This window comes from Gekko japonicus, unplaced genomic scaffold (assembly GCF_001447785.1).
Source record: "Gekko japonicus isolate JY-2015 unplaced genomic scaffold, Gekko_japonicus_V1.1 scaffold1162, whole genome shotgun sequence".
In the NCBI taxonomy this organism is placed as follows: Eukaryota; Metazoa; Chordata; class Lepidosauria; order Squamata; family Gekkonidae; genus Gekko; species Gekko japonicus.
This window is the reverse complement of record NW_015172038.1, coordinates 59195-78655: the sequence shown is the minus strand read 5'-3', so window position 1 is coordinate 78655 and position 19461 is coordinate 59195. Positions and strand designations below refer to the sequence as shown.

The following is a 19461-nucleotide window of genomic DNA, read 5'->3' as shown; positions in this document are numbered from 1 at the left end:
TTGCAGAAACTGGAAAGATACTAGTGGCTCTGTGTAAGCTGTGATCAGTGTTCCCTCTAAGCTGAGCTAGTGTGAGCTAGCTCACAGTTTTTTAGCCTTGGGCTTACACATTTTTGTCTTAGCTCAGGAAGAATGGCTCCAGAGCAAAGTAATTTATGCAGTAGCCAAATCACTCGCTTACAACTTTAATGCCAGTAGCTCACAAAGTAGAATTTTTGCTCATAAGACTCCACAGCTTAGAGGGAGCATTGGCTGTGATGGTCTACAAATCTTGTATACAAATTTCGTATGCACGCACACACGCACCCCGTCTTCTGTCCATTAGTGCTCCCGCCATAGCTTATAAATTGAAGATTTTTTTGTGCCGTGCTCATTTCCAAAAGTTCCCGCTTCCTCATAATAGCAGTAAGCTCTTTTTATTTCCTATTGGATGCTGATTTTTTTTTTGATTTTTTTTTATCTGAGGTAATTTTCCTTTGCTTTTTTTGGTGTGATATTTCTGTCTGGCTCACTCTGTTAAGGTGAGAGAGGCTCTGCCAAGAAACCAGCTCTGTACTGGTTTTAAATGCACCCCAAACCATCCGTGGTGAAGCAGAAGAGTTCAGATTATCTGTGAAGTAGTAGCTGACTTGTTTGCCTTTTTCTTTCTTTCTTTTTTCTTTTCTTCTCTCTCTTTTTTAAGCTTGGGTTTTGGAGTTTGAGTGCTTAAGCCTCCATAAACAGAAACAAGGGTCAGTCCATTAGCAAAAAGCATAAATCACTGTCGTGAGCAGACCAGAAAAGTCATATTAACTACATTGGGTGAAGGGACATATATAATCCATGCATGTGATGGGTGGGGAAGGGATAATATGTAAAATCTTTTGCAGGAGGTTAAAGTGTTTCTCCATATAGCTGCGATAGTGAACCTGTCTGTGCACAGTGGAGTAGGGCTCTTGATGTAGTGGCTTAGAAAGATTCATACAGCTGGGATCACTTCCCTTTCTGCAAAGCCATGTACGGCTTTAGCCAACAAGGTATTATAGAAGAAATCATGGTCTGTGTGCATTTGTAGCATACACTGAGCCTCAAGTGAACTTTTGTGCCAAGAACACCTTCAATTAAAATAAATTGAGAGTCAGAGCAGGCATTAATGAGAGAAAAGTAAAGCTCTAATTATTTTAGATAGGGTGCCTGGTGTGTATAACATCCACAAGACCGCCTGTTCTTCAGAAGACTTTATTTGGCTTTTTATGGTGGGTTTCAAGGAGAAATGGAAATGCCAAGTTTGTCACCTTCATTTACAAACCTTCTTGTGCTTTAATTGGGTTCTTAAACCATTACTGCAAGACAGTAACTTATATCTAGTTGTAGCCTTCTGCCATGCAAAAGGAAAGAAATTCAACAAGTACATAAAAAGAAACTCATCATCTCATTTATTACAATCGAAGAGCACCCAACACCAACATGAGAACACAAGCTAAACATAAAGAAACAGCAACTGTAGTTCCTCCATAATGCTGAACAAACTGAAAACGTACCCCAGGACCCCATAGAGGAGTGTGTAACTCTGGGCAGAGCGGGTGGGAAATGTTCAAAAGCCAACTTTCCCCAAGCAGGCTGTTTAGAAGGTTATTGTCTGTACTGAACTTTGCGACCACAGGAGTGCTTGTTGCTTGCATGTAGCATCTAGACGACTGGGCAAGGGTCACCAGTTACTGGATCTCCTAGAACCTCTGGTGTGGGCTAAGAGAGTTCTTGTTCTGCCAAAGCACCTGGAAGACTTTTCACTGCCAATCTAGGATCTTGATCCACTGAAGCTGACTTGGTATTTTAAGGAGCTGGAAGCATTCGTAGGCTTCTAAGGCTATGGCTTTCTCAGTGGTTCTGCACTGGCTGGAGGTCCTTCTGGACTTCAGGCTTTCTTGGAATGTCTCATGATTCTTCGAACTGTGGGGGCTATCCTGAGGCGGTAGTCTTCATTTTATCCTCGCAACAGTCTTGTAAGGTAGGTTAGGCTGATTGCATGTAACTGGCCCGAGGTCACCACCCAGCAATCTTCAGTGCAGAGGAGGAATTTGAACTTGGGTCTCCAAGCAAAGGTTTGCGATTGGTGCACCTGTCTCTTATTTTTCCTCTGGGGCAAATAGGGCCTATTTATACTGTGAGTAGGGTTAACTCCCCCACCCAGCCAGCATTGTGGTTCTGATACAAATCTCTGCAGCTTGTAGCTGCTATCCATAGAGGTTTGGGAAACAACAGGTTCCATCACAGAGCTCCAGAGTCTCGTCTGGTTTGTCCCTCACTCTCTGGATTATGACCATCTTGTTGACCCCTGCCCAAAACATTTGGGCCTCTTCCATCCTCTGGTCAGAGGCATGGCTAAGCGGTTGGAGCTGAAATACTTTTTAGCAGGCTAAGCTCACTTGATCTACTTGACTCTCATTTTTGGTGCAAGTATGTTAAATTAATGGTTTAATTAATTAAAAGTTAATTGCAATCATTTTCTTTAAAGGACTGGTATGTTTCACTAGTAAATTCACAGTGCTATACAAGATCAGACTCCTCTCTGCTAGAAGGCGCAGAATTGGTGGATCGGCTTCCTCAACCAGATCTTGATTCTTTCATGATCCATAAGGTAAATAATTTTGGTAGCATGCAAAGGAAAAGGGGGGCAATATATAGTTTTTTTTTAATTATGCATCTAGCTATGATTTTAAAAACATATGCACATATATTCTTTGTGACTTGCATGACAGATGTCAACATATCCCATTTTCAGTGTCTTCTGGTGATCAGGCTGCTTCGTACTATGTGCACGCCACATTTCAGCTTTCTGCCTGTTATGGATAAAGCTTGGTTAACCAGGTCGTTGCTACAGTTCACCGTATTTGGACTTCACCAAAGCTGTAAAATATCCAGTTGGTGTTCCAGTGCAGCTCTGAAGAGCAATTGTGTAGAAATTTGGATGTGATTTATTTTACATCATACAGTGTTACGCAGGCCTTGCTAATTTTCCTTCTGTTTCTTTTCCCCTAAACATATTCTTGCTAGCATAATGAACAGTCTTGCAGATCTTATTTTAAAGATTATTCAGTTTTTCATGAATCAGAGCTCACAGTCTTGGATGCATGAAGTGTGTTCAGTTGGTGGGGAGGGGTGTTTGTGTGTCTATATCTGTATACACACAGTGGTAATAAAAACTGGGGGGATTATTACAAACTCCCCCCACCCCACCTTCTAGCTCATGAAAACTTATGTCACAATAAACGTCATTCCTTCGGGTGCTCCAAGGCTCTCTTGGCTTCAGCAGACTGATATGGCCCCCTGCCTGGATCCTTACCCGTGTTTCTCTTACCATTTGTGATTTCAGGACTTCAATATAAGCCTTCTAGCTCCGTGTTTCAGCCTTGGCATGCAGGAACTCTCCAGGGATCAGAAGAATCTTTTTGAAACAGCCCGTAGGGTGACTCTTGCTCATGTGACTGCTGCAGTACAAAAACTTCCTATCAGTCATCAAGTCTTTCAGCCATTACAGCCAATGGAAACATCTGTATACTGGAACAAGCTGAATGATATCTTTGGTAATAGAAATTAAAAGTGTTCATATCATTATGTTGTTGTGATGTCCAGGTTGAATTCCTGCAGTGAGTTGTTTACCCAGTAAATCATTATCCATTGAATGTTTGTGCTCAGACGCATGTGCTGTGTACAGTCGAGTTGCAATGATAGGTGGATTCATTTTCTAGAAGGGTATCTATAGAGGTATGTGTAAATGACGATGTCTTACTAAAATGAGGCTATGCTTGTTCACTTTAAGCCTCCAGTCTGAGCACAAGCAGTCATGTCAATGAATGAATTGATCCCCTCTCTGTTAAGTAAGGGAAGAAACTAGGAAAAGTGAGATCTTCAACGTGGTCTCTGTGCTTCACACCCATGGGATCTAGTGCGCACGTGCTGGATCGATCGGCATTGTAGTAAGCTCTTTAACGGATTTAACACGCCCAGACCTCGGACATGCGCAGGAACCCGACCGCGCATGCCCAGAGGGGAGGGCGTGGACATTCTGCCAGTTCCTTTCTTACCGCCGCGTTGGAAAGACCTTTTCTCCGTCAATCTAATCGGTTACGCTTTTTTGTGCTATTGCCTCACGGCTCTTTGGATTTTTCTTCAGTTTATTCTTTTTTCCTTAATCTTTCTCCGTTTGTTCTTAAAAAAATAATAATTTTTTTTTGTTTTCTGCTGAGGGGGAAGTTACCGCTGTACCTCAGTTTGGCCTTCGGGCTCCCCCCCCTTCCCCCTTCTTTCTTCTCAACTTTATTTTTATGGAGAAGAAGTGGGGCTTTTTTAACCGTTGTAAGGGTTGCGGCAGTAAACTTGCTCCACCTGACCGCCACACCCTTTGTATTTTTTGTTTGGGGGAATTTTTGTCGGCACTGTGCTCGTTTTTCGAACCAGACAAGGAAAAATCGAGCTGCGCGCCTTAAAGTGGCGCTCCTTGAGTCGGCGTTACACCCTCCCTCAATCATGGAGTCCGAGAAGCCTTCAACATCGACGGCTCCGGCATCGAGGCCTTCCTCCAGTATCGCTCAACCGACGTCGAGGCCTCAGCCATCGAAGGCACAATCCTTCACTTCTACGCCGGTGAAAAAGAAGTCCAAGCCAAGTAAGGAGCACAAGTCCGCAAAGAAGGGCTCCCCTAAATCCCTTAAGGCGGCAAAGAAGGGGGAGGTAGCGGTGTCTGCACTGGGTGATGCCCCTAAAGTGCCTCCCACTCCAACGGCAGTATCGATACTGGAGGCCCAAGCCCCTCCACCGATACCGGCCATTCAACTATTGGACTCCCCTATACACCAATTTGAGCGTCCTTACTCCGATATCGAGACGGTAGAGCTCCTAAGTTATCAGATGGATGCAGAGCCTTCTCCATCTCCTTCCCTGTCATCGACATCGACGGTATCGGAGGCTCCCGACATCGATTCCCATCGGAATCGACATACTTCTAACAGCACGCAGCGTCACCCTCCACGTCTGCATGTTCAATCTGTTGATATTGACGACCGGGATTATAGGGACTACTCTCAGAGGCAGGCTGCCGCCTTGTCTCCAAGACGTCCACGGTCCAGAAGTCGATCCCCCTGAGTCTTTCTACCCCCACCACCACCTCTGTCTTGGGATCAACAACAGCTTAGATATCTTTATGGGGGTTATCCACCATCCATGCCATGGTTGACTCCGGTGGGCTATTCCGACTGGGATCGTTATTCGTCCCACTCTGCCCACAGATCACGGTCGCCCTACAAGTCAAGACCTTCGGCATCTTTGTCTCGTCCTCCTGCCGACGACCCTTCCCACCACGATCCGGAACCTAGTCGTCCATCTAATCCACAAGTCGTACCACCTAAACCATTAACCAGTCAAACTGAGGTCACTCCGGTCCAAATACCACACCACGATTCCTCTGACTCTGCGGAAGAGGATTCGGATACGGAAGCCTCCGAGGTTCACACACCTCTCCTGACCATAAGTCTCCTGATCAGGCTGTCGCTGATGATCTACCATATCCCCATCCAACAATCGCACACCATATACAGATCTCGTCAAAAGAATGGCCCATTCTCTAGGCCTCTCTGTCGTCCAACAACACCCGCAGGTGACAGACACAGTTTTCAATATCGTGCAGCTGGATACCTCCACTACTTTGGCATTACCCATGTCTACAGTCCTTTTACAAGCCGCAAAGGCACCATGGGAAAAGCCTTCATCAGCCCCAGTGTCGACAAGACGCCTGGATCATATGTACAGAGTCCAGGAAACCAGAGCTGAATTTTTATTCTACCACCCTCAACCAAACTCAATGGTTGTAACATCCTCCTCAAAGTCCAAAAGAACACATTCTGCACCTTCTGATAGGGAAAGTAAGAAGTTGGACGCTGTTTCCTTATCAAATTTTGACAACCTTTTTATCAGAATCAGTGTAAGGCTAAATATAATGGCATACAAATAGAGATGTGCACTGTGACCAATTAACATTTTCATAGATACATGCTGGTGTAGATTCTGTAGCTGGGAATGGAAATTGAGGGCATGAAAGTTTTGAGTTGACTTATTAAACATTTGTTTTTACTTCAGCATTTCTTTGTTCTATAGGTGACACAGGGCTTTATCAGTCCACCATGGTCCTGTCTCGTGCTTTAAGTCAGTTTCTGGTGTTACTTGCTAAAGTGCCAGTCTCTCTCCGCATCCCGCATGACAAAGAGAACGACATTCTGAAATTTGTTGTAATGTCTGTAGAGGTAAGAACAAATATAGCCAACAGGTCTGTTCCTCCTTAAGCCCTGTCTTCCCTCCTCTTACCTTTGAATATACCAGATGGAAGAGAAAGTCCATGTTTTATCTAGCATAATTGCGTTGTGACTAGGTGTGTGGAAGCCATTTGAAATTCTATGGAAAGTCATGTGAGTGGGCCTTGGGAATCACACATTGCAAAACTGGTGCAGAAAATGAATATGCCGATATATAGTATATCAAGAATGGTTAAAGTCGCTTGGAGTATTTTGGCTGGCCATGTATTATGCTTGTTGCTTTCCAAATCAGGTGAGGTAGAAGAAGTTTATAACAACGTGGAAAATTAAATTACATTTTTCCCTTTCCAGATACTTTCATGGCATTTAGTACATGCACATATTCCACTGAGTATTGATATCCAGGCTGTGTTGGATTGCTGCTGCCTGATGTTACAACAAACCAACTTGTGGAACTTGCTGGCTTCAGCCCTGTACATGACACACGCGTGTTCCCTGATCCACTGTGTACGGTTTATTATAGAAGCAGGTGAGTGAGTCTGACCCAGCACTAAGCATTTATCTTCCTAACAGCATTACAAGTTTCAGAGATGGACTGGCATCTTCAGAGCTTTGTTACCATATATGGAATGAGAAATGCCAGACTTTCAAGCTGGATTCAGAAAAGGAAGAGGCACTAGACATCATGTTGCAGACTCACATTGTTTACTGGAGCGTATGAGAGAATTTCAGAAGGAAATCAGCTTGTGTTTCATTATCGCTGGAGAAGCAAGTTAGTGCAGCCATGACAAACACTTTCTTCCAACTGTTTAGCCCGGGAGATGGCCTTGACTCGGCTGATCTGGCCACCTGGAGTCATGGCACAGTAACATCAAGGCTAGATTACTGGTATGGTGAGCCAGTTTGGTGTCGTGGTTAAGTGCGCGGACTCTAATCTGGGAGAGAGCCGGGTTTGATTCCCCACTCCTCCACTTGCACCTGGCTGGATGACCTTGGGCAAGCCATAGCTCTGATAAGAGCTGTTCTTGAAAAAGAGCAGTTTCTGTCAAGAGCTCTCTCAGCCTCACCTATCTCACAGGGTGTCTGTTGTGGGGAGGGGAAGGGAAAGGAGTTTGTAAGCCGCTCTGAGACTCCCTTGGGTAGTGTTATGGCTCCCTTTTTGTGGAGTGGTCTGCTTGAGGAGGCCAGGAAGGCTCCCACACCTCTACCATTCCATAGGATGTGTAAGACAGAATTGTCCCGGAGGACAATCTTATAAACAGACAAGGGCTGTAGGTTATGCTGCTTCGTTGTATGCAGTATCCTTTTTTTACTGCATTTGTTGTTGTTTTTTAATTCCTGTAATCCTGTTTTTGCATGTCTTGTGTGTCATGCCTTATCCTATTTTATTGCATTGTTTTCTGACTTTGTAGTCCAGTCTTACTACGCTGTTTATTGTAAGTCTTACATAGTTCCTACCGCATAGCTGAATCTTGTGTCTTGAGTAAAGTAAATAAACAAGCACTCTGAACACCCTTGATGCTGTGCTTTGCTTAGTGGCAGTGGAGCCTGGGAACAAGCTTCTTGGTCCAGAAAGGAAGAGCCTCCTGAAAGCTACCAGCGAAGATGAAGTGGATTCTCAAGCACCAAGTAAGATCTGCAGGGTGGTTTTAGAAAATTGCCACCTTCTGTTGTGTTTATCTGAGATGCACTTTGTAGGTGCACATTCTTTTTCCCCCCTCTTAAAAACCATGTAAGTTGCATGTCAGCAGTTTCTTGTTATTTTCTCAAAATAACTTTAATTCATGTTTTGTAAAGGATTTGGGAATGTTTTCTTTATGGTTTATTAGGATCAGTCCTGTTAGCATGTCTTGTAAAGAACATCGTTGGTTTTGATATCTCAGAATCCAGGTACAGATTTGGAACTGTTTGAAACATAATATTTTATTAGAGGATTATGTAATTAATTTATTTTGTTTTATCTCCCAATTTAAGAATTTGAGTACATTACATCAACTTGTGAAACAGTAGCTGAACTGGTGGAGTGTTTGCAATCTGTCTTGGCTTTGGGACACAGGAGAAACAGCCAGATCCCAGCATTTTTAACACCCGTTCTTAGAAACATCATCGTCAGCTTGTCCAGGCTCCCTTTAGTAAACAGCTATGCAAGAATCCCTCCCTTGGTATGTGTTCTGCAAATGTAGATGCTGGCAATTATTTGCAGCCTGCTGTTTAATCTTCAGGTTTTACTTTGAGATTTGCTTTGCCATTTCTGCTTAAAATAAAACATTGACTAATACCCTGAACGCGACTGTCGGTACCTGAAAGGCCCCTCCTGACCACTCCATTGGGTCTTCTTAGGAGAGTCTCTTCTGGCAGTTCAAGAACTGAAATGTTCTTTGTTACGGATACGGAGAAGGCAGCATGCCATGCTTCTGTGATCATTGACAGGAAAATTCAGTCGTGCTACTTTTAAGAAAAGACCTATTTACAAAAAGAGAGAGCAATGTAGGCGTTCGGTCTAGGCAGGCAGATTCAGGTGGGGCAGCTGTGTTGGCCTGAAGCAGCAGAACGAGGTCCGAGTCCAGTCGGGCACCCTCAAAAGTTGGGTGTTTTTTTCTTTTAGGCCCCAGCTGACTTGTGTGATGGACTGTGGGTCATCAGCTGCTAACGTTTTCACAGATAAATCAGTTATATATAATATTGACCTCTCAGGAACAAGGGATCTCTCTGAAGTTGAGAATTGCCTTCTGTGGGCACAAAGTTGGGGTGGATTGGCCATTTAACTTACAGGGAAATTTCCTGGCAGGCCATTGCCCTTGAGGGCTGCTGATTATCAAGGCCCAGCAACTCTGCCAGTGCCCCAGGGGCTGCCTGGCTCAGAACCTTCGCTGGTAGCCGGTGTTCATTCAGCAGTTGTCTCTTCCTGCACTGCTGCCACTTTGTGGGATGAAGGTGAGCCAGTGTCCACTGTTGGTGCCACTGAGTTCAGTGGCTCCTGGTGACTGGTAGGAGCTTGTCAGCTGGGCTTATCCCAGGGCTGTTAACCACTTCCCAGTCTGCTCCTGCGCAAAATCTTTCATTTGCTCAGGGACGTGTGTGAGTGTGCGCGTACATATCCACTTACCGGCTCCCACACACACACACACACACAGCAGCATCCTCAACCTTGTGTTGGTTGCAGAAGGATGCCTGAAGGTGTTCACCAGAAACATCTCCCACTGTAGATGAATATTATATGATTGCAGAAAAGGTAAAAGGTGGGGCAGAAGAGAGAAAGAACAGCATTCTGAGAGTTCAGTATCTCAGAAGTGCTGCTAAAGACTCTCATGGAGCAAGACAATATGTGCTATTTTGTGTTTCTCCACTGCATCCTGAAGGCTGTTGCTCACTTCCTCTTTACTGTTCAAAAGTTCTTAGCAGTCCTTCACAGGTAAAGTGAGACAGCTTTTATTCACACCTCCTCTACCTTTAGCTCCTTCTTAAAATCTTTCTGGGAGCGCCTGCAGAATTCATACTTAAAAAAAATGCTTTCTGAACATTTCTGTGCAAAGAGCCAGAGCATGTTTGGATGATCCTCAGAGCAGCTGTGGAAAAAAGACCATTGACAAGTTAGTTTTGTGGCCCACAAAGTAGTTCAGAACATGCTAAGCGGCAACTCATATGACTTGTTTTGATACAATATTTGGCTTGAGTCTGGGTGGTGAAGAAGAAGAAGAAGAAGATAAGAGATTGGATTTATACCCCGCCCTTCACTTGGGAGTCTCAGAGCGGCTTACAAACCCCTTTCCCTTCCCCTCCCCACAACAGACACCCTGTGAGGAAGGTGGGGCTGAGAGAACTCTGACACAAACTGCTCTTTTTCAAGGACAGCTGTGCCAGAGCTTGTGACTGACCCAGGGTCACATCAGCAGGTGCAAGTGGAGGAGTGGGGAATCAAACCCGGTTCTCCCAGATTAGAGTCCGCGCACTTAACCACTACACCAAACCGGCTCTCGAGAGTGTTGGAGGGGGTAGAGAGCACGTTTGTCGGGAGGGGGCAGACGTTAGCTCTTAGCAGCCCTGAGAGTGACCTTCAAGAGATATTTTTGTATTTTGTCTTTTCGGCCTGGCAAATATCATAAGTTGTTAAAAAAAAGGGGGGGGCAGGGCCTGCCAGCTGTGTTAGGAAATGGACCTGTCAAAAGCCACTATTGCTGCTTGTTCAGACATTGCTACCAGTCTGTTGAGTCATTGTCAGGCATGTGCCAAGCAAGTGCAGTGGACAAATAGGTAGGCTGAGAGCGAAATGCCTGCTGGGCTCAGGAGTGGCAGAGTCCCGTGCTGCTCTTGAGGGCCCTGGGCGCCCCCTCTGGCCTGGCAGGCTGTGGAGCTAGGCCCGCCCACAGGCAGTTGTCCACCTGCCCATGGGAGAGGCATTCTGGGCCTTGGGGCTGGCTTGCTTGGGCCTGTCCTCATGTTCCGTGGCCAGAATCAAGACCAACGTTCATTGGCTTGGAAGTGCAAATGTGTGGTGATGTGATGGTGTGCTTCTTTCTCTTCTGCCGCAAGAACAGTAAGAGCAGCCAGGCTGTTATTCCTTCCTGGATAAAGCCTACTCACACTTTATCTACCTTTGTATATTATAATAGGTCTGGAAACTGGGTTGGTCTCCAAAGCCTATAGGTGATTTTGGCACAACTTTCCCAGAAATCCCTGTGGAATTCCTTCAAGAGAGAGAAATATTCAAGGAGTTCATCTATCGAATTAATACACTGGGTAAGTAAATAAAAGTGTGATGTTGAATTGCCTGAATAACAGTTGACTATCACTTTTAGAAACTCTTGGTGATGACCTAGACTTATGAATTGACCCTGCATTGCTGGGTAAGCTCCTAGACCTATACTGCATTTGCTGATGTGGTCGGTCCAGTGTCCCATCACTAGGGCCATGCGTTCAGTCAGATTCTGAATATAAAACACATGATCCATGTTGCTGTTCCCAGGGTGTGCTACAGGTGGCAGCTGGTTTCCCAGCACAGGATGAGGAACTCCTAGAATACCTTTCTTTGCTGCCAGATTTCCTACCATTAAACAAGAATGGGGCACTAAACTTAGCCTGGGCTTCCTCTCTGTTTGGTATGTAGGCATTCTGGCAGTCTCAGACGGCTGGTGGGGGGGCTGGGCAGAGACATCATTTGCGTAGTGCCCCCCTTGGGTTAGGTCACGGATCTGCTGGGGCTTCTTTTCCCCCAGCTTTATTTTCAACAGTCTGCCATTGTCAGAGGTTCTCTGTTGCACCCTAAATGTACTATCTGCAGCGGTCTCCGGTATTGGGAGTGTCAGGGGCTTAAGTTCTCAGTCAGCAGAATTATTCACCCCATTCAGCTTGCAGAGAGCTCTTAAAATCAGACTGCTGATGTAAAAAGATACAGCTGTCGGTTCACGTGTGTGACTCTGCCTAACTCTGCTAACTGAAGGCAGTGAATGTCAATGGCATCTTCCTTTCCCTAGGGTGGACAAACCGCATGCAGTTTGAAGAAACCTGGGCTACTCTTCTTGGCGTGCTTGTAACACAACCCGTTGTGATGGATCAAGAGGAAAACCAGCAGGAGGTAAAGTCATCCAAGCAGTTCTTTTATTTTAGCATTCGTTCTCTGATGTGTGACATCCACTCACGTCATGCATACGGCCCATCAGTACCTGACTTCTTTTTAATCACTGTTGTATTGAACTCCTTATTTTTAATAATTCCGGGTATTGGTTAAATGGCTTTGAGTATGTGGAGGTGTGTAAAATAAAAGGGACGAGGAGGAGGGCGAGTCCAGAAAGGGTCTGCACTGAATGCACTGACCCACCGCCCTTTGTGGGGGAAATACCTTGGGGATAAAGTCTAGACCTTGGGGAATGATCCAGGTCAGGGGCTGTGTGTGCTCACCCATTGTCCTAGTGTTGGCAGCAGTCAGCGGCAAAGAGGGAGCCTGAATTCCGCCACCCACTCAAAGAATCACAGAGCGTGAAGGGGTCCTACGGGCCACCCAGTCCCACCCGATGCTCAATGCAGGATCCGCCTAGAGCAGTGGTGGCGAACATATGGCATGCGTGCCAGAGGCAGCACTCAGAGCCCTCTCTGTGGGCACGCGTGCCATCGCCCCAGCCAGGCCTAGACCGTCATTAAAGTGTGAAATTCTCTTCCAAAGTAAATGAAAGCATTTGGGATTGCTTTCCTTACTTTGTTTGGATCATCTTATGTTAATGTATGAGTTGTTTTTTTCTAAACTAAAACCTCAGTATTCAGGTTAAATTGCCGTGTTGGCACTTTGCGATAAATAAGTGGGTTTTGGGTCGCAGTTTGGGCACTCGGTCTCTAAAAAATTTGCCGTCACTGGCCTAGAGCATCCCTGACCAATGTTCGTCCAGCCACTGCTTGAAGACTGCCACTGCCCACCACCTCTTGCGGCAGCTGATTCCAGTGCTGAACTACTCTTACTGTAAAACAAATATCTTCTCATATCCAGCCAGTGCCTTTCCACCCGTAATTTAAACCCATTATTGCTGGGAGGGACTGTGGCTCAGTGGTAGAGCAGCTGCTTCGCATGCAGAAGGTCCCAGGTTCAGTCCCCAGCATCTCCAGCTAAAAAGGGACCAGGCAGTAAGCAGTGTGAAAGACCTCAGCCTGAGACCCAGGAGAGCCACTGCCAGTCTGAGTAGACAATGCTCACTTGGATGGACCCAGGGTCTGATTCTGTATAAGGCAGCGTCATGTGTTCAACTCCTGTCCTTTGCTGCCAACAGGAACAGCTCCAAGATCTTTTTAAGTGGCAAGGGAGCCAAGCCCCCTTACAACTTAAACTGCTGGGTTCAGATGACCACTTTCTGCACCATACAGGCCATGCTCCTTTTTTATGGCTCCCAATTTGAATCTCATATTGGGCACTGGAATTGCAGACTCTGAAAACTGACAGGGTGATTTCTAGGAGAAGTAGGAGTAGATGCGATCATTTCTGTGGAAAGTAAGAGTTTTGCTGCTCTTTTGTGGGAAGTTGGAGGAGAAATCCAGCATGTTAACCTATCCAAATCTGGGATCTCTCTTTCACATGGTGTGTTAATTTTTCAGGAAGACACAGAAAGGACCCAAATAAATGTCCTCGCTGTCCAAGCCATAACGTCCTTGGTGCTGAGTGCACTGACCCTACCAGTTGCAGGGAATCCAGCGGTTAGCAGTGTGGAACAGCAACCTCGGAACAAAGCATTAAAAGCGCTGGATACCAGGTATTTCAGATGGATGGATGTTAGTGTATTAGAACCCATAGCCTGCCTTTCTGTTTCAAATTAAATGTTCAAGGTGACTTTTAGTATTAAGTCTACATAGAGTAGATAACTGCAGCCTTTAAGACTGTACAAGCACCAGGAACAAAAATTGACTAAAAAGGCCTTTAAGAATAATGGGGGAGGGGGGGACAACTCATTCTGGAAGGCCTCCCAAGAAGGTCTCGTCCACCGCGTAAGAGGAAGTAAGTTCCAAAGAGCAAGCAAGCTATTTCAGACCTCAGCGATCAACACCAGTTCTTTGCCTTGGGTGCAGAGGCCCATGGGTCATGTTGCTTGCTCTGTGCAATCCCTTTAAGCACGCCAGTCACCACGCTCTGAACCAGGTGGAGCTTCCGAACGATCTTCAAAGGCAGCCCCGCACAGAACATGTTGTGCCCGTCCAGCCTGTGTTTGGCCTGGCTAGATCTCCCTTTTCTGGAAAAGTCTGCCATTGGCAGACCAACCGCAGTTGATCTAACTGTGGTGTCTCTGATTAATGCAAGGGTATGTCAAAACTGCTAGCTTGTTCCTTCTGGAGTAGCATGATCACTTCCAGTGCTAGTTGGACACCTATCCCCAGATCAGCTTTGTTCCCGACTCACAGCATCTTGTTTTAACCGGACTTACAGACTGCAAACACCAGTTAAGCACATCTACTCTGTCCCTGGATTTTGAAGGAAAGGCTAGATTAGAGTTGGGTGTCATTGCCTAGGCATGAAGACTCGCCCCAGACCCCCAGAAGATCTTTCCCGGTGGTTTCATGTGGACGTTAAAAGGCATGGGAGCTGAGCTGAGACCTTGCAGGCCCCCAAAGGCCAGTGGCCAGAGGGCTGAGCGTCAGCACCCTCCCCCCGCATTGCCCTTTGAAACCTTCTCCAGTCAGGCTCATCTCTGCCAGGAAGATCCCATGGCTGAGGGAGCTGAAAGCTTCTACTGTTCTCCCTGATTGTCTTTGGCACAACTTTATCACAACTCTGATCTTCTTCATGGTCTCTGTGCAGTCCCACACGTGGGTTCTGTGCCTGCACTCGAACCCGACCTCGGAGAACTACAGGAGCTAGCCTCTAGAATTAGCGTGCTTCCTTCCCGCGCTCTGGGGAGCAGACACCAACTGTGCATGTCTGGAGCGGGGAAGGAAGCTGGACACCTTGGGGTGGAAAATGTACTCCGTCACCACCACGACAGCCAAAATTCATAACTACCTAGCCTATTTCTCGGCTTATTCCTTCCATTTAACGGAACAGCTTTCCACGTTGATTACAGAACTGCCTGAGACTTCCCAGAAAAATGCCACAATACTGGCTTGACCTTCCCGCCAGAGGAACAACACGTCCTTTTGAATGCCAGGAATCCAGCCACCCACTGTTCCTATCAGGCAAAGGGGCTGCGATTCGCTTCCTATGCTAATAGCCAGGGAATGGATCCTAGGACTGCACCCTTACCCATAATCCTTGCTGAGCCCGTTCGCGGGGAGGGCGGGGTATAAATATAATAAAATAAATTAATAAAATAAATTACCTAGTCTCCCTTCATCAGTCGGGTCTGGGCTACTCCTCACTGAGAGTTCACCTCTCTGCAATCTCGGCTTTTCATGACTTGATTGAGGGAAGATCTGTTTTCTCCCATAATGTCTCTAAAGCATTTTTTAAAGGTATGTTGAAAGAAACTGTACCCTTCGATTAAACCACTTGTTCCAGCCTGGAGTTTGTCTCCCGTCCTCTCCAAACTCATGGGCAAACCGTTTGAGCCCCTCGCAGCTGTGCCTCTACACATACTGTCCTGGAAAACAGCCTTCTTAGTAGCCATCACCTCGGCGAAGAGAGCGGGTGACCTGTGTGCATTGTGGGTTGACCCTCCACATACCATTTTCCACGACAAGGTAGCCCTCTGGACTGATCCTGCCTTTCTTCCCAAGGTGGTTTCGGCTTTTCATCTGTCTCAGCCTGTTGTGTTACCCACCTTCTTTGCCAATCCATCGGAGGACGGCCAGTGGGCCCTGCACACACTTGATGTTCGAAGAGCACTTTCTTTCTACCTCTCCAGAACATATCCCTTTCTCCCTCTGAGCCGCTTGTTTGTGGATTGTGGGTGATTCCCACCCTCCTTTCAGGGAGGCAAATCTCTTCCCAGCGTCTGTCAGTGGATCACTTCTACCATCTCTCTCTGTTATGAGTTGGCAAAGCAACCTTTGCCCATCACGCTGAAAGCTCATCCAACTAGAAAGCTCATTCGCGTCTTCAGCATTCCTTGGGGGTGTCCCTCTGGAGGACATTTGCGCTGCTGCCACTTGGTCCTCGCAGACTACTTTTGTGACGCATTATGCCCTGGATGTCCGGGCACGGTGTGATGCTTCCCATCGGCCAGTCGGTGCTGCACTCCGTCTTCCACTGATGCCTGTTTTTCCTTCTACAGTAAGGTAGGATGTGTTAGCTTCTACTCCTCTACTTTCTGCATTTTCTTTGCTGTGTGGTGGGTTTTTCCCCTCTCTTCTGTGGAGCCACTAGCCCCCGCCATCCTCTTAATGAAGCTTGCTAAACACCCATGTGTGGGACTGCACAGAGACCATGAAGAAGATAAACAGGTTGCTTACCTGTAACTGATGATCTTCGGTTTCAAATTAAATGTTCAAGGTGACTTTTAGTATTAAGTCTACATAGAGTAGATAACTGCAGCCTTTAAGACTGTACAAGCACCAGGAACAAAAATTGACTAAAAAGGCCTTTAAGAATAATGGGGGAGGGGGGGACAACTCATTCTGGAAGGCCTCCCAAGAAGGTCTCGTCCACCGCGTAAGAGGAAGTAAGTTCCAAAGAGCAAGCAAGCTATTTCAGACCTCAGCGATCAACACCAGTTCTTTGCCTTGGGTGCAGAGGCCCATGGGTCATGTTGCTTGCTCTGTGCAATCCCTGTAAGCACGCCAGTCACCACGCTCTGAACCAGGTGGAGCTTCCGAACGATCTTCAAAGGCAGCCCCGCACAGAACATGTTGTGCCCGTCCAGCCTGTGTTTGGCCTGGCTAGATCTCCCTTTTCTGGAAAAGTCTGCCATTGGCAGACCAACCGCAGTTGATCTAACTGTGGTGTCTCTGATTAATGCAAGGGTATGTCAAAACTGCTAGCTTGTTCCTTCTGGAGTAGCATGATCACTTCCAGTGCTAGTTGGACACCTATCCCCAGATCAGCTTTGTTCCCGACTCACAGCATCTTGTTTTAACCGGACTTACAGACTGCAAACACCAGTTAAGCACATCTACTCTGTCCCTGGATTTTGAAGGAAAGGCTAGATTAGAGTTGGGTGTCATTGCCTAGGCATGAAGACTCGCCCCAGACCCCCAGAAGATCTTTCCCGGTGGTTTCATGTGGACGTTAAAAGGCATGGGAGCTGAGCTGAGACCTTGCAGGCCCCCAAAGGCCAGTGGCCAGAGGGCTGAGCGTCAGCACCCTCCCCCCGCATTGCCCTTTGAAACCTTCTCCAGTCAGGCTCATCTCTGCCAGGAAGATCCCATGGCTGAGGGAGCTGAAAGCTTCTACTGTTCTCCCTGATTGTCTTTGGCACAACTTTATCACAACTCTGATCTTCTTCATGGTCTCTGTGCAGTCCCACACGTGGGTTCTGTGCCTGCACTCGAACCCGACCTCGGAGAACTACAGGAGCTAGCCTCTAGAATTAGCGTGCTTCCTTCCCGCGCTCTGGGGAGCAGACACCAACTGTGCATGTCTGGAGCGGGGAAGGAAGCTGGACACCTTGGGGTGGAAAATGTACTCCGTCACCACCACGACAGCCAAAATTCATAACTACCTAGCCTATTTCTCGGCTTATTCCTTCCATTTAACGGAACAGCTTTCCACGTTGATTACAGAACTGCCTGAGACTTCCCAGAAAAATGCCACAATACTGGCTTGACCTTCCCGCCAGAGGAACAACACGTCCTTTTGAATGCCAGGAATCCAGCCACCCACTGTTCCTATCAGGCAAAGGGGCTGCGATTCGCTTCCTATGCTAATAGCCAGGGAATGGATCCTAGGACTGCACCCTTACCCATAATCCTTGCTGAGCCCGTTCGCGGGGAGGGCGGGGTATAAATATAATAAAATAAATTAATAAAATAAATTACCTAGTCTCCCTTCATCAGTCGGGTCTGGGCTACTCCTCACTGAGAGTTCACCTCTCTGCAATCTCGGCTTTTCATGACTTGATTGAGGGAAGATCTGTTTTCTCCCATAATGTCTCTAAAGCATTTTTTAAAGGTATGTTGAAAGAAACTGTACCCTTCGATTAAACCACTTGTTCCAGCCTGGAGTTTGTCTCCCGTCCTCTCCAAACTCATGGGCAAACCGTTTGAGCCCCTCGCAGCTGTGCCTCTACACATACTGTCCTGGAAAACAGCCTTCTTAGTAGCCATCACCTCGGCGAAGAGAGCGGGTGACCTGTGTGCATTGTGGGTTGACCCTCCACATACCATTTTCCACGACAAGGTAGCCCTCTGGACTGATCCTGCCTTTCTTCCCAAGGTGGTTTCGGCTTTTCATCTGTCTCAGCCTGTTGTGTTACCCACCTTCTTTGCCAATCCATCGGAGGACGGCCAGTGGGCCCTGCACACACTTGATGTTCGAAGAGCACTTTCTTTCTACCTCTCCAGAACATATCCCTTTTGCCAGGATCCCCGCTTGTTTGTGGCCTATAGTAAGCCTCACCTGGGACAGAAAATCTCTTCCCAGCGTCTGTCAGTGGATCACTTCTACCATCTCTCTCTGTTATGAGTTGGCAAAGCAACCTTTGCCCATCTTTTGCCAGGATCCCCGCTTGTTTGTGGCCTATAGTAAGCCTCACCTGGGACAGAAAATCTCTTCCCAGCGTCTGTCAGTGGATCACTTCTACCATCTCTCTCTGTTATGAGTTGGCAAAGCAACCTTTGCCCATCACGCTGAAAGCTCATCCAACTAGAAAGCTCATTCGCGTCTTCAGCGTTCCTTGGGGGTGTCCCTCTGGAGGACATTTGCGCTGCTGCCACTTGGTCCTCGCAGACTACTTTTGTGACGCATTATATGCCCTGGATGTCCGGGCACGGTGTGATGCTTCCCATCGGCCAGTCGGTGCTGCACTCCGTCTTCCACTGATGCCTGTTTTTCCTTCTACAGTAAGGTAGGATGTGTTAGCTTCTACTCCTCTACTTTCTGCATTTTCTTTGCTGTGTGGTGGGTTTTTCCCCTCTCTTCTGTGGAGCCACTAGCACCCGCCATCCTCTTAATGAAGCTTGCTAAACACCCATGTGTGGGACTGCACAGAGACCATGAAGAAGATAAACAGGTTGCTTACCTGTAACTGATGATCTTCGAGTGGTCGTCTGTGCAGTCACACACACGCCCACCTGGCCTTCCCCACTGCTGGCATCTCTCACAGGCATCTCTTCCTTCGGAACTTGCTAGCGGCGGTTGGAAGAACTGAGTGGTAGGGCGTTTCCTTCCCCGCTCCAGACATGCGCAGTCGGTGTCTGCTCCCCAGAGGAAGGAAGCATGCCAATTCTAGAGGCTAGCTCTTGTAGTTCTCCGAGGTCAGGTTCGAACGCAGGCACAGAACCCATGTGTGTGACTGGACAGATGACCACTCTAAGATCATCAGGGACAGGTAAGCAACCTGTTTTTCTTCCCTAACGTCTTCTCCATTTTTTAATAGATCTCACATCCGTTTCACAGTTTATTGCTGTCATTCCTGTTCTGCGTGCCTTTTGCCATATCGCTTGCTTTTAAATCTCTCTTTTACATACAACTTCTGCAAGGCCACTTCAGTCATGCTTTGTCCGTAACGAGTGGCACGGTCACTGTTCCTCTGCCCTTTCCTGTTCTCTCACTCACACATAGTTCGACTTCTGAATAGTAGCTCTGGCAAGTATGAGTGCAAGCTGAGGTCAG

The 19461-nt window shown here is 46.9% G+C and overlaps 1 protein-coding gene across 1 annotated transcript in view; it reads left to right on the top strand.

The window, feature by feature from the left end:
- HTT (huntingtin) overlaps positions 1 to 19461 on the top strand; it is a 153458-nt gene that overhangs the window by 113415 nt on the left and 20582 nt on the right. The window contains 9 exon segments of the mRNA XM_015420645.1: positions 2495 to 2617; positions 3353 to 3563; positions 6130 to 6275; positions 6636 to 6813; positions 7821 to 7913; positions 8259 to 8446; positions 10895 to 11021; positions 11756 to 11856; positions 13359 to 13513. Of these exon segments, the coding sequence (XP_015276131.1) occupies positions 2495 to 2617; positions 3353 to 3563; positions 6130 to 6275; positions 6636 to 6813; positions 7821 to 7913; positions 8259 to 8446; positions 10895 to 11021; positions 11756 to 11856; positions 13359 to 13513 (1322 nt within the window).